The 14876-nt window shown below is 53.6% G+C and overlaps 1 protein-coding gene across 3 annotated transcripts in view; it reads right to left on the bottom strand.

The window, feature by feature from the left end:
* ANGPT4 (angiopoietin 4) overlaps window positions 1-14876 on the bottom strand; it is a 53426-nt gene that overhangs the window by 21652 nt on the left and 16898 nt on the right. For all 3 annotated transcript variants that reach the window (XM_046679928.1, XM_046679929.1, XM_046679930.1), the window contains exons 2-4: window positions 7374-7529; window positions 5760-5881; window positions 2821-3053 (exon numbers count right to left, since the gene is read on the bottom strand). In XM_046679928.1, the coding sequence (XP_046535884.1) occupies window positions 2821-3053; window positions 5760-5881; window positions 7374-7529 (511 nt within the window). The remainder of the gene's footprint in view (window positions 1-2820; window positions 3054-5759; window positions 5882-7373; window positions 7530-14876) is intronic.

Here is a 14876-nt window from a genome sequence, read left to right as displayed (position 1 = left end):
GCCCTGGGAGCCTCCAGGCCTGGCCTGAAGAATGGGCCTGTTGATGGATAAACTACAGGGGTCTCACATCCCCTCTCTGACTGCTTTAGTGGGATCCAAATAGAGGTTTGGGCTGTGATTCCAATAGAATCCAATCTCTGGGTAGGTGGGTATCCAAGGAGAGGGCTAAAGTTCCAGATGGATAGGTATCTTCACCAATGAGGAGCCAGAAGGCTACCAAGGGGCGGGACTTCCTATTTTGGCCTCACTCTTGAATCCGAAGGGAGTCCTGGAGCTGGGGCACCTGCTCCAAGGAGGCTGGCCTTCCCACATCTCAAATGCAGTGATTACATCCCTGAATCCATCCCAGCCTGTGCACAAACGTTCCCCCGCAGGGTGTCCACCGCCTCACCTGTCAGCCCCTGGTCTGTGGGGAACTGGAGCCCAGTCGAGCCAGGGGAAGGTGCTGGTCTACAGGGAGCAGGGTCAGGCCCAACTTTAACCTGCCAGGTGAGGGTGGAGCTGGGAGTTGCCCTCAGATTCCAGCCACCCTTCCAAGGCTCTGTCCACTCCTTTTTGCCTTAGTCAACAACATAGCGATAACAACAACAATAACAGTAAAGGTGAAATACCCACCCTGCACTGTAGTGTTTCTTAGCCAGGAACTGCCAGGGGCAGTTTGGGGCCAGGAAAAATATTTTCAGGGAGCATAAGAGTAAGGATGGATGGGTCCTGATATGCATTATAGTTTGGCCCCAGCCTGGGCCCCCTCTGGACCTCTGGGCTGGTAATTTGTACCAGCTCTGCCCCCTTTTGGCCTCAGGCACTGCGCTCAGCTCCTTCACGTGCATGAGCTCATCTGATCCTCTGTGCAAGAACTCTGTGAGACGGGTTCTGCTATTATTCCCATTTTGTAGGTGAGGAAAATTGAGGCTCTGAGACATTAAATGACTATGCAAAGTCCCAGAATTAGTAAGTGAAGGGGCCGGAGCGTGAACTCTGGTCCATCTGACTGCAAAGCCAGTGTCCTTCCTACCACACACCTCCTTGGGTCTCCAGCACTGAGCCTCCGTAAGGCTGGCAACCGGACCACCTTAATGGATTCTGCTCCTGATACTATGCACGGGTTAGGTCTTCTCTCCCTGTGTCCCTGTCCTTCTAACCTTCTGAACCTAAGTTCTCCATCCTTTGCCAGCCTCCACCTGCCTGGGACAAAGCTATGCAGAGACAGGTGCAGGCTTCCTGCTGGGCTTCACAGACGCCTGGGTCCTGCGCTTGTCTCCATCCAGTCCTCTGATCTATGCTTGGTGACTAATCCTCTTTCAGTTCCTCCATCTAGACTAGGGGAGAAACAACACCCGAGTGCCTTTCCCTGGTGACGGTGGGGCAGGAGGACAGGGTGTTCTGGCAAAGGGAGCCCGAGGCGAGGTGCCTGGCACAACCTCCCACCCAGACTGGTGAGCAGACGTTTGCCCACAGCTGGGACTGGGTGAGCAGTGAGCCTGTGGGGCGAGGCATCGGGCCCGGGCCCCACACCGTGGGCTGAGCAATAAGAACCCCACGTGTGGGGCTGATTTAGGCAGCCTCACCACCAGGGCTCTGCACGAGCTGCTGACGGGTCTGGGTCACTCACGCCTCACGGTTTGGGAGGTATCCAGCTCTCCTACCTCAGGCCTCAAACCTCCACCCAGCAGGGCCTGCCCAGCTTAGATGGAGAAGCCGTGGCGCCATCCTGTGTCCCCAGATCACTGCCAGCCACATGGCCTTGGAGCCATCGCTGTTGCTTGAGCCCTTGTGCCTTCCAGCTCCTCCCACGGCCATCTGGCAGCAGTAGGAACGCTTTCCTCCATCTTTCTCACCAAGCCGCTCTCCACTCCCGGGTTCCAATCGAGCGTCCCAAGACTCAGTCCCACCCTGTTCGACACCCTCCTGCGGCTCTCCACTGCCCGCAGGTTAAAGCCCCTCTCCTCAGTTCAGCTTTTTAGGCCTTCCATGGTCAGCAAACTTCAGGAACACTGTCAGCAGAGCAGCTGGCACATAGTAGGCACTCAGCAAATATGCATTTCCTCCTCCTTCCCTCAGAGACCCACCGCCAGGGGATGGGGCCCTTCTGCAAGAGACCATGGGGGCCACGACTGTGCTGTTCACGACCGTATTCCCAGCACCTGCTCTGGGGCTTGCACACAGTGGGTGCTCAGTAAGTGTTTGTTGACTGAGTGATTGAGGCTGGATCCCGGAATGCCTTGGCCGCCCCAAGTGGGTCCCATTAGAAGGAGCCAGTGGGGGCCGGGGTGTGGGCTGGCGTCATTCTCCCTTCTGGAAGGAAGCCAGGGCCAGGGACGCCTCTTCACTTCTGTTCGGCCCTCTCAGGCTTAAGGGGCAGGGGCCTTAGGGTGGGAGAAGTCCTCAGGAAGCATCAAGTCCAACCTCCCCATTCTAAAGGTAGGGAAACTGAGGCCTGGGAAGGGTGGGGTAAGCCCAAGCAAGTGAGGATGAATGGTGGATCCTGGAACCCAAACCCGTCAGTCTGGGCTAGTGGTGTCCTTGTTATCATCATTACCTCCATTAAACAGATGGGGAAACTGAGGCCAAGAGAGGGACAGGGGCATGCCCAAGGTCATACATGGAGTCAGCCAGTAGAGCCCAGATTGGCTCCTCTTAGGACTGTTGTCGTCACCATTGTTATTATTGTTTGTTGTTATTTCGATTTCACACTCGGTGGGAGAGGGGTGGGGATTTTCCCGCGGTGGCTCCCAGGCCCCTGAGTGACCCGGGAAGGGAAGCAGGGTCTCCCTCTGCTGTCCTGCCCTCCTCCCGCATCCGGCGCACCCGCTGGCTCACCCGGGCCCTGGGCCACGACGCGCACCAGGCGCTGCACCGACTCCAGCAGCTGGCGTTGCTGGCGCTGCAGGAGACTGGAGTTGCTGCTGGCGGCGCGCAGGCTGCGCTCGAGGCCGGCGAGGGCGCCGCTCTGGCGGCCCAGCAGGCGCCGCAGCCGCTCCTTCTCGCCGCGGAGGCTGGCCAGCTCCGCCTGCTGCTGCGTCTCCAGGGCCTGCACCCGCGTCTCCAGGGCGCTGCGGGCGGGGGCGCAGAGGTAAGCCCGCCGTCCCCCCACCAGGCAGTCACACGCGCGCGCTTCCCGTGCGTCCCGAGGTGACTTCGCGGTACAGACCGGCCCTGAGGCTCAGAGAGGTAGAGCGTCCTGCCCGGGTTACACAGCCTGGAGGTCCGAGCCCACCCACGGCACAGAGTGAGACTGGTAGGAAAGAGAGACGCGGCCCTGGAGTAAGACGGATTTGGGTCCGGTAGAGGAAAAAGGCGGAGGTGGGAGGGACACGCCAGCAATGAGGTAGCCATTGCTAAATCCCAAATACGCTTGCCCTTTGCCCTAGCAGTCCACTCTCAGGAGATGACCTCCAGGGAGCTGGGCTAGAAGGCCCGTTGTGGGATTGTTTGTAACAGGGAAAAACGAAACAGCCTAAATGGCCAACAGCCAGGACTGGCTGAGTGTGCTCTGTTCTGGCGTCCCTGGAAATGCTCTGGAACCGCGAAGAGGGGAGAGGCAGAGGGCGTTTGCCCAGAATCGGAAAGATGCCCAGGACGTGGAGTGAACGCCTGGCACTCAACTGCTTCTAGTCGAACCCCACCTGTGGGATGATAAAAAAGAGACAAAGAAGAAAGATTTTCATGTAAACATAGAGGGATACGGGTGAACTTCTGGGAAAAGGTTTGGAAAGACATGGAAGGACACAGTGGTGCCTGTGCTTGCAGAGAAAGCGAAAGAAAATCTACTAAATTGGCTGCTTCCACAGAGTAGGGTGGAGCGATGGTGAAGGAGAGAGAGGAGGAGGGGGAGGGGGCCGGCTTTCCCTTTCGTTTTATACGGGTCTCTATTGTCTGATGATATAATAGGTAGGAGGCATTTTTGTAATAAGTTTTAAAAAAAAAGAAGAGTTTTAAAAGAGAAAGAAGCTTTTGACGCAGCTCTTCCACTTTTGGCATTTTACCCCACAGATTTGCTCACATGTGAGTGCAATGAACTGTGGGAAGGGTATTCATCGCCTCACTGGTTGGAGTGGCCACAGACTGGAAGCATCCTTAATGCCCTTTCACTGGGGACTGGGGAGATAAATGCCGGGACTGCCGTACAGAGGAGCGTGCTGCAGGTGGAGGAGAGAGTGAGCAAGTGTGTCAGGCAGATACAGAACCATTTCCAGGACAACTGAAAAAAACAAAACACAAGGTGCAGAAGACTGGTATGCTACATTTGGGTTTAGAAAGGCCAAAAAAAGGGACAATCCATATATATGTATTTACATATTCATAAGAAACCCCGGACTATCAGCTTATAAATGGCAGTTCCACAAGGACAGGGATTTCTGTCATTCCTTCACTTCTGTAACCCCAGCGTCTATAATAGTGCCTGACACATGGTAAGAGCTCAAAACATAATCGTGGATTGCATGCACGGAAGGACACACAAGAACTAGGAACAGGGTCACCTGTGCTGGGGGGGGTGGCAGAGGGACAGGGGAGGAGGGAGACGTTTTCCTACGCGTGAGGTTATGCTGACTATTCTCCAGACTAAGAAAACGAGTCCAGCCAGGGCAGCAGGAACTTTCCTTGGACCCCACATTGTGCCACAGGAAGAGAGAGAATGTGGGCACACTCGGGTTCTAGAATTTTGGCTGTCTCCATGGGCCAAAAGCTTACTGGTGACACCTTCCATCTTCACTGATTTCTAGGCACTTGGTGCCAGTTCAGAGTGATGGGAAGTGTTCCAGCCCTTGCCAGCCCTCACCTTGGGGTGAGGGAATCAGAATAAGAAGGTGGACACGCCATTATTAACTGCACCCAGATCCGAGGGGGCTGGGCGAGCCTTACGGCCTTATCCTGACCCGACACGTGAACAGCAATCGCACCTCGCCCTGTGCACAGGCCTGTGGCTGCTTCCGTTGTGGGTTTGGCCTTTTCCAGCACCCTGATCTTGGCAGATTTTTCTCTGCTCAGCTGGAAACTGAGATGAAATCAGCCTCAGATGTCTGTTTGTCTGCCTTATCTGTACCCCATGACTCTTTTTCCCTTTGTAATTTCAAGGGTGTTCCCCTTGTGCATATTTGCTTATAGAGGCAGAGAGTCTGCTGGTGCAGACCAGAAACTGATAACTGTGGTTGCTTCTGGGAAGACGAATTGTCGGATGAGGTCAGATTTGCTGATTTACAAATAAGGGCAGCAAATTAAAATTTACAGGGTGAATTGTATGGTATGTAAATTATAGCTTGATAAAGCTGTTAAAACATAAAATAAATAAATAAAGGAAGAAAGAAAAGAAAGAGAAGGACAGAAAGAAAGAATGGAGAAAGAATCAGGGTGTCCTGAGCCCCAGGAAAATGCCTGTCCCTTGTCACCGCCCCGTGGAGGGTAGCCAGGCCCTGTGCCTGCCCAGCCCCCAGCCCCAGCCTCAGCCCAGGCCCAGTGGCCGCTTCACTCCCAGCTTCAGTCTGTCTCCTACCCTGGCTTCAGTCCCTACCCCAGCTCTGAGCCAGTCGCAGCTCCTGCTCCAGCCCTGGCCCCCGCAGATCCTCGCTCGCTCGCTCCAGCCCTAGCTTGGCCTGTAGCTCTGGCCCCAGGCCCTGTCCCGGGCACTAGCCCAAGTCCAGCTTCCAACCTTGGCCTGGCCGCAGCCCAGCCCTGGCTCTGGTGCTCACTCTGGGTCCCAAACCCACTGAGGTCCCAGCCCAGCTCCCATCCCAGCCCAGTGCCAGAGTAGCAGTGCCCACCTGTTTTGGCCCTGCAGCCGGTGGAGCTCGTGGCCCTGCAGCAGCAGCTGCTTCTCCAGCTTGTTAGTGGACAGTGAGGTCTCCAGCAGCTGGATCTCCATTCGTGATGTCTGGTTCAGGACCTGCCCGGAGAACAGGAGTGGGTGGGGGGTATGTAAGCCTTGCAGGAGTCCTGCCCGGTGGCTGCCCACCTGCCTGTGGGCCCTGCCGTTTCAGAAACTTGCTGACCTACTTCCACCCTCCCAGTAGGTAGTGCCTGCGGTCCTTCATTCATTCACTCACTTACAGGCCCTAACTGAGTTTGTAATCTGCTTTCTAAATTTGCCTTTCCCCATCATTGCACGGTGGTGGTTCCATTCTTCTTTCTGCTCAGACCCCAGAAGGAGTCATCCTTGACCCCACATCCAATCCATCAGCAAGTCCCATCAGCTCTGCCTTCCAGATGGGGACCTAACCACTGCCCTCCCCCTATATGGCCCCCCTCTGGTCCTGGCCTCCAACATCTCCCACCCTGTGTCCTGTGCCAGCCTCCTCACAGGGGTCCCTGTTCCTGCCCTTGTCCCCTACAGGGCAGAAGATAGCCTTTTAAAAGAAGCCTGAGGCAGCCTCTTAAAATGTGGCCTCTCTGCTCAAAATCTTCCTGTGGCTCCCACCTCCCCCAGTGGACAAGCCCCAGTCCTTGCCATGGCCTCCAAGGCCCTGTGAAGCCATCTGCCCCATCGCCTCTCTGACCTCTTGCCCACCACTCTCCCCCTGGTCACTCCAGCCACACTGGCCTCCTTGATGTTCCTGGAGCTTGCCAGCACCATCCCGCCCCTGGGCCTTTGCACATGCTGTTCTTCCTGTCTGGAAGGTTCTCCCAGTAAGCCTGGCTCCAATCCTACTTCTCAGTGGTGCCTTCCCAGCCTTGCTGTCTAAACTCACATCTCATCCCACCCACCACTCCCAGCACACACTCCCCATAGCTCTTGTCCACGCTATTTTCTCCTGAGCACTATCACCATCTCACATCTATAAGTTATTCATCCTGTTCGTTTTCCTGGTGCTCGTTAGGAAGGAAGCTCCGTAGGGGAGGGAGGCATGTCTGTTTTGTTTACTGCCGTAAACTGGACCTGGGCACCTCCAACCGTGCCGGGCACATAGCAGGGGTTCAACAAACTGTGCCCATTTGTTGGTCATCTTTTCATCCATTCACTCCCTCACTGTCCTGTTTATACGCCTGTTCTCGCCCTCCCTCCCTCTACTCCCACTGCGACCTCTCTCAGCGCTGTGGCGCCCTGGGGTCTAATGACTTGTTTATTACCATCTTACCCTGCAGCTCTGTGGGCCCCCGAAGGAGGGGTGCTGCTACCCCCTCATCCCCGTGCCCAGCACAGACCTGTGCGCTGGAGCCACACAGGCAAAAGATCCAAACCAGGGTCCCCCTCCAGGGCTTGGGGGATGGCAGGGGACGGTCCTGCGACAGGGTCATCAGGGAGGGGCCCCAGGGGACTGGAGGTCCAAAGGAGGCCCTGACCTCACCCAGGGACAAAGGTCAAGGTGAGACAACCCAGGCTGTGAGCCAGCCTGGCCGGCCGCAGGCCCCCCCAGTGCCGCCCGCTCACTGTCCGGTACCTGAGCCTCCACGCTGGTCAGCTTGCGGGTCTGGGCGGTGGTCTGGTTGAGGAGGCTGGTGCCCAGCTCCAGCATGGTGGCCGTCTGGTTCTGGACCATGTGCCGCTGGGCCTGCGCCAGCTCCGACCTCAAGCTCATCTGGATGTACCTTTCTAGCTGTGGGGAAACAGTGGGTTGGGGTCACGGGTAGGGGCTGGGGGAAGGCTCCTGTCCCTTCTGTGTGTCCCCATGGAAGGACACAGAGCAACCAGGGGAGGCTTCCCTGCCAGGCCAGGCCACCGTGACCTCTCTCCTGGACTCTTCTAGTAGCTTTCTCCCTGGCCTTTCTGCCTCCGTGCTTGTCCGTTACAAGTCCACCCTCCACTCGGCAGCCAGAGGGATCCTGTTAAACCTAACTCAAATCGCGTTCCTCCTGAGCTCAGAACCCTCCCCAGGTTCCTATCTTACTCAGAGGAAAAGCCGAGGTCTCCCTATGACTGCAGCTTCCTCCATGACCTGGCCTCCTGCTACCACGCCGATTTCCTCTTCTAGTCCTCTCTCCCTCATTCCACTCCAGATGCACTGGCCTCTATGACATCCCTCCAACATAGCAAACATGCACCTACCTCAGGGCCTTTGCACATTCTGTGCCCTCTGCCCAGAAGCCCCATCTGCATCGCTCACCCCCTCATATAATTTCAGGTTGCTTCCTACCACTTATCACTCCTCGACTTTATATTACATATTTATCTGTCTGTTGCCTGGTTCACCCTCTGGAATGTCAATTCCACAAAGCCAAGGGCTTGGTCTTGCTCACCACTTTATCTCCATGCTTAGCAAAATGCTTAGCACACAGGGGTGCTCAGTAGACATGTGTTCAATGATTTGATGGAAAAGGAGGATCCACAAGGGTCAGAGCAGAGCCCCCAGTGTCATGCCGGTTACCCAGCTTCCCAGGGGGCCCAGCCATCAGGGAATGGGAACACATCTTTCCCCATACAAGAATTTTCAGATCCATCAGCCAAGCTGAACTTTCTATTTTCTGGCTCTCTTCATCTGCCAAATGGGGCTGACCCAGCCAGGCACCAAGGGTCCTCCAGCTCGGATGTTCTGGGATCCCGTAAGCTAACACTCATTTCTTTGACAGGGTTTCTTTCTTTCCCAGGAGCGGGAGAAGCTGGTCTGGCACGAGACCAGGATCTAGCTGCAAAGGTGAACGGCGCGTTCTCAGCGCTCAGTGCCCACGGGCAGAGTGGGCGCCTTCCTCCACTCCCTCCCCATTCTGCAGGCAGGCTGGCCCCTCACCAGCATCCCCACCCCGCAGCCTGGCTCCTTCCCTCACCCTCTTGCTCAGTCTTCCAGGAGGTCTGTCAGGGCAGCTCCCAGGGTCCCTGGGAAGACTGGTGCTCCCCAGGGAGAGGTGGTGACCTTGGCTGGGGGTGGGGGGGGGGAGGCTCTGGCTGCCCCCTCCTTGGTCTCTTCTCCCCTCTTCCGGCTCAGCGGTCTGCTCTCATGCCTTCCTCCCACGCATGCTTTTGAAGGAGCACGCTCCTCTGTAATGCAACGTCAAATCCTGAAGGGGGCGCAAGTGGCTGGTGCTGGTATTGATTAGAGCAGTGGTTCTCAAACTGTGGTCCTTGGAGCAGCATCCCTGGGAAACTTGTTAGAAATGCAAATTTCTAGATTCCACCCCAGATCCACTGAATCAGAAATTCTAGGGTGGTACTCAGAGCTCCAGGGGAATCTGATGCTCGCTGAAGTATAAGCACCCGGATGTAGAGGTCAGAGGGGACTGAGGACCAGCGAGACAAGCCTATCTGAGCTTCTCAACCCTTTGTCCCATGGAACCCCCCCCCTTCCTCCCCACTGTGCCCTGCAACACAGGAATGTGCCCCAACAGCTCCCATCTAAAAATTCAAGAAAAAATATACCCTTGACCCCACAGTGCCCTCCAGCTGCCTCCAATTTCTCTGCTCCCCTCAAGGACAAAAGTTCTTGGACAAGTTGTGTCTGTTTTCTCACCTCCATCCCCACTCCCTAAAAAAAATTAATAATACTATTATGATGGATGTCACACTTACAAAAAAAGGCATAAAGAATAATATGATGAAATCTGTGTATTTACCACACTCAAGAAAAAAATAGAACCCAGACTGTTGAATCCATGCCCCCTGGCCTGTCTTCTGGCCCCAGGGGCCCCTTCACTCTTTAACTCGCCCTGTGGTGACCTTCTTGACAAGGGAGGGCCAAGGGACACTGCCGTGTTCCCCTCTTACTCTCCGGCTCACAGTGGTCAACCCAGATGGCCACTCCCTTTTTCTGGAAGCACTTCCCAGATGCAGCCTCTCCTAGTTTTCCTCTGACCCCTCTCCCGGTCACCCCCCGCTGACTCCTCCTTCGCCAGGCTCCCACATGTTGAGGGGATTCTCATGGCCCAGTTCAGGGCCTTAGTCTCTCTGTCACATTCTCTCTCCCTGGGTCAAAGGTCCTTCTTGGAGGACCACAGAGTCAGTGAAGAGAATTCAGGGGGACTATGAACTTGGGTGAGAAAAAAATTACATCTTTTGTCACTAACCTATAATTAAAATTTGGCATTTCCTTCAATTGTGAGCATAGGCCACAAACCATAGCACTATTAGCCGATCCCATGACTTCGTACCCATAGAAATCATAAATATTTTCATATTGCAACACAGGTGTTATATATCTTAAAATACTGTTTTTGTTTTTAACTCATCATGACTTCAGAATTATGGACGCTCTCAAACCCACCACTGGATAACGCTAGCACATTATAGCACAGATTCAATTTTTAATGTTTTGATTACAATTACAATATTATTGGGTATTCTTATTATTTTATGCCTTTGGAAGTATTATTCTGAAAAGGGATCTGTAAGCATCACCCAGGACCAGAGAGATGCCGAAGTGTCCAAGGTCCGCATGTGAGGGTTCTGCCACGGGTGCTCCAGTTGGTCCTGGGAATTTCACCTCCCTATGTGCCGATGGCGCCATGTCCATCTGCCACCTAGACTTCTCCCCTAAATGTCCCACCAACTCGCCATCTCCACGTGGATTTCCAACAAGCGTCGCAAGCCAAAGCATCCGACGTGGAGCCCTGATTCCTCGGCTCCCACCACCGCTGTCCCTGAATGCCCACCCCATCTCCCCTCCTCTTTTCATCTCAGTGAATGGCCCCACCGAGTCTTAAGCCCCCAACCCAGACCTCACCCTTGACTCTTCTCTTTTTCTCACCTGCCACCACTCAATCCGCTAGTGAGTTCTGGCCACTAGGATCCCAGCGTGAGTTTCGAATCTGTTCACTTCCATCCACCCCTGGCCAGGCTGCCGTCATCCCCACGGGGCAGCTTCTCATGCTCTCCTCACCACACCTCTCAGTCCCCGGGGATTCTAACGTGTGCCTGGCTGGGGAGTACCGGGTGGGTAAGAGTAAGCAGAGCTATTCTGAGGCTGCTCTAGGACTTTCCCGTGAGCCACGAACCTCCTGGAACCTAGTTTAAAATGCAGACTCCCAGGCCCTGAGCTTCTGCAAGTTCATTCCTGCCGTGAGACCTTCTCAGGCATCTCCTCCAAGCTTCTCATCCGCAGATGGACACACTGAGGCCCGGAGACTCCCCAAGGTCATCACTTGGTGGGCTAGGTTCCGAGACTCTTTGCCCATGGGCTTCCTGAGGTCTGCAGAGCTGGGCTGGTGCCTCAGGGTAGCTTGAGTTCATCTTGAGTGATAGGAGCTCCTTTCGCACCCTCACTGGTACCCCCGCTTGTCCTGTGGCTGCAAGTGGCTGGTCAGGGCAAAGGCTGCCCACAGCTGGGGCCCATCACCCAATTGGCCTCACCCGCCCACCAGCATGGGCCCTGGGATGGCTAATCTGGGCCACATGGGCCCAGTTTGGCCAGGCTGGGGCTCCGGTGACTAATGTTGGCCTGTGTAGAGGGGGTTGGGTCTGTCCTAGGGCTCAGACACCAGCTGGAAGGGTCGGGGGAAGGATCCCAAAGGAGGAACTGACCCTGGGTGAGGTCTGCTGGAGCACCCAACCCCCAGGATTGGACTCGCCCCTTCTCTGTCACCTTCCTGTTGGCAGATTCTCCAGGCTGAGATGGGAATGGAGGTCTGACCTCCTGCCACCCCTCCAGCCTGCAGAGAGGCTGACCCTTGGCCCTGGGACCACCTCACGCTCCCCTTGGCCTGGGTTTGAGTTCTGGCTCTACCAAGCTCTAGTTGTGGGCCCTTGGGGAAGGAGACACTTCTCTGAGCCTCACTTTACCGATCTGTGACAGGGGGACAGTAAACCCTGCTCCTTGTTGGGGAGAAGGCATTTGGAAAAAGCCTTGAAGGACAGGAAAGGATCTCTGACAGGCCAGGGCTGGAGGAGGACGGAAGGATGATCGGATAGATGACAGATGAGCGTCTGTGGACGAGCAGTCCCAGTGGCCGAGGAGATCTGCTCAGGCCTGCCTTCTCCTGCATTTTTTCTAGAAAAAAGACTTCAACTGTGGACAGGTCACTGTGGTCCATCCATCCAATGGACTCTATTCAGCAGTAAGAAGGAAAGAACCGTTGATGCACAAACATGGGTGAAGCTCGGCTGTACCATGCTGAGAGAAATAAGCCAGACTCAAGAGCTACACACTGTAAGATTCCATTTACGTGACTTTCTGGAAAAGTCAGAATCCATAATTGCCAGGGACTAAGGTCTGGGGGTGGGAACTGACTGCAAAGGGACACAGGGGAACCCTCTGGGGTATTGGCGATGTTCCCATGATTATGGTGCTGGTTACATTTGTCGGACTCTTAGAACTGTACATTAAAAGAGTAACTTCACTGTATGGGGACTATCCCTCCATAAAAAGCAAACTCACCAACATAAAGTTCTATAAATATGTTTATAATAATAAATACCTTTCCTCAAATTAATCCCTCGCCCTCTGAGTTTCATTTGAGTATCCACTTGGGAATGGTTCTTGAGCACCTACTATGTGCTAGACCTTGTACTGAGGACTAGGGAATCAGTAATGAACAAAATTAGCGAGTTTTCTGACTCCAGGGCACTTCCGCTAAATACTTCCATTAGCTTCCCATAGGGATGAGGGCTATGAAGACATAAGACAGGGTAATGAGTGGGGTCGGGGGCAAGTTTAACCAGAGTGGCAGGGAAACCCTCAGCAGAGAGGCCATCTGGGCTGAGAGGATGAGCCAGCTGTGGGAGAGTCAGGAGGAGTGGAATTCCAGATGGAGGGAAAGGCGAGTGCAAAGGCCCTGGGGTGGGAGAGTGTCTGGTGCATTTGAGGATCGAAGAGAAGGTCAATAGCAATAATACGCCCTGCCCATCTCTTTCCTGGAAAATGGTGCATGTCGCTTATATTTGGGAAAAGCATTTTGTCAACTACAGATAAAAGCCAATGCAGAGAGAGTAATTCCTTGTGTCTGATGAGCCTGGGTTTGAAACACAGCTCTCAGTTTAGTGGCTGTGTGGCTTTGGGCATTTACCTGTCTGGGCTTCTTCTCTGGAATGGGGATAATCATAGTTCCCATCTCTGGGCTGTAGGGAGAATTCCTGAGACAACCCATGTAAAGAGCCTGGTGCGTGGTTACAGGATTGACACATGACAAATTCCAGTATGTCCATGTCACAGACTACTATGCAGCTGTTAAAAAGAATGCACTGATCTGAAAAGATGCCCAAGATGTAGTCTTGAGTGAAAACAGCAAGATGCAGAACATTACCTGTGCTGTGGACCCATTTGTCTGTAAGAAAGATCCAAATAATGTATTTTTCTGTATATATGTATGATGTATTTTTCTATGTATATATGTATGATGTGTTTTTCTATGTATGTATGACGTATTTTGTCTGTATGCCTAGAAGACACAATCTACTCACAGTGGTGATTTACTTCAGGGGAGGGGATGACAATGGGGGTGATGGTGATGGTGTTTTCTTTCTATGTTACATATTTCTAAATGGTTTGGATTTAAAAAATTGAATGAGAATGCATACAGACATAATTAATATAATATTTAAAATCTGGTATATAAACCAAGTGTTCTTAATGGATGTCCCTAGACCCCGAGGGATCTGTGACTGGAGAAACGTTATGTTTTATTTTTTTCACCAATCTCTAACTGACATGGCTTTTCCTAAGGTGAAGAATATAGGCCACGAATGGCCTTGGTGGTGGTGGCCAGTGCCCGTGACTTTGTCACCAGTAGAAATCACAGATATTCTCCCGTCTCATCACGGTGGCTGTGGACATCTACAACATATTGCTTACACTCATCATGACCTTGAAACGGTGGAGGATGCTAGATCTACCACCAGGTCTGGTTACGTAATCAATGTATTAATTTATTATGCAATGAATTTAACATATTAACACAAAGGCGATATATGACTGTATCATGAATCTGTTTAAAAAATATTCTGATATCTATATCTCAAGGCAATTTGTTTCCTTTATAAATCTGTGCATTTAATTTTATGTTTTTAAAAATATTCTTCTGAGACAGGGTCCAGAGCTTTACCAGATTCCAGAGGGGCCCAGGGCCCAGGAAAGGGTCAGCCCTCTGATGGCCCCTCCACACGGGCCTCAGCGCCCAGCGGGCCGCCAGCTCGCAAGCAGGGGCTTTGCCTGTCTTTCCTTCTGGTGCCGGGAAGGGTGTGTGGCAATTCATAGGTGCTCCATGGATATTTGTTAAGCTGAATGATTGAATGAGCTGGACTCCCTGGGAAGAACTAACTTTGAAATAAGCCACATCATTTGGCTCTGTGGTGCAGCCACTGGGAAACAGAGCAGCGGGAAAGGAAAGAAATGCATTTACAAAAAATTAAGTCTCGCCCTGAGCTGCCTCATGGCTTGTCACTTCCAGCCTTTGTGTCTCTATTCCCCCACCCACAGATGGGATGAAAACAGACCCATTTTGTGGGGCTGGAGTGGGGAGTGACGCGTGTGGAGCTCCTAGGAAAGGGCCCTGCTGGTAGACATGCTTGGAGCCTCTCTGGTCAAGGATGCTGGGGGATGGCATGTCATGCCAGCTGGACAGAGCTGTGCTGGGGCAGGTGGCTTTGGGAGTTGAGGGCATCTCAGCACAGTGTCTGGCTCTAGGTCACTGTTGGTGGGGTCTTATCGGGAGGCCTGATCTGCTCGGGAGGGTGCGGGACTGGCCCTGGGGTGGGAAGGGGACTGGAGGAGGATGAGGTCCAACAGCAATTCCTCTGGAGACTGGCAAGACTTTTAGCATTAGAACTCTAGGCACTGGGTTCGAATCCCAACTTCTCCACTAACTGGCCATGGGGCCTTAGCCAGGTGTCTTTGCTCCAAGCCTCAGTTTGCTTATTGGTCAAAAGAGGGACCCTAATGGGACTGGCCCCGTGGCTGAGTGGTTGAGGTTCTGTGCGCTCCACTTCGGCGGCCTGGGGTTCACAAGTTCGGATTCCGGGCACAGACCTGCTCCACTCATCAGCCATGCTGTGGAGGCATCCCACATTCAAAATAGAGGAAGAT

The sequence above is a fragment of the Equus quagga genome, chromosome 12, assembly GCF_021613505.1.
Source record: "Equus quagga isolate Etosha38 chromosome 12, UCLA_HA_Equagga_1.0, whole genome shotgun sequence".
NCBI classification, from domain to species: Eukaryota; Metazoa; Chordata; class Mammalia; order Perissodactyla; family Equidae; genus Equus; species Equus quagga.
The sequence above is the reverse complement of the archived record's forward strand: the minus strand, read 5'-3'. Positions and strand labels throughout refer to the sequence as shown.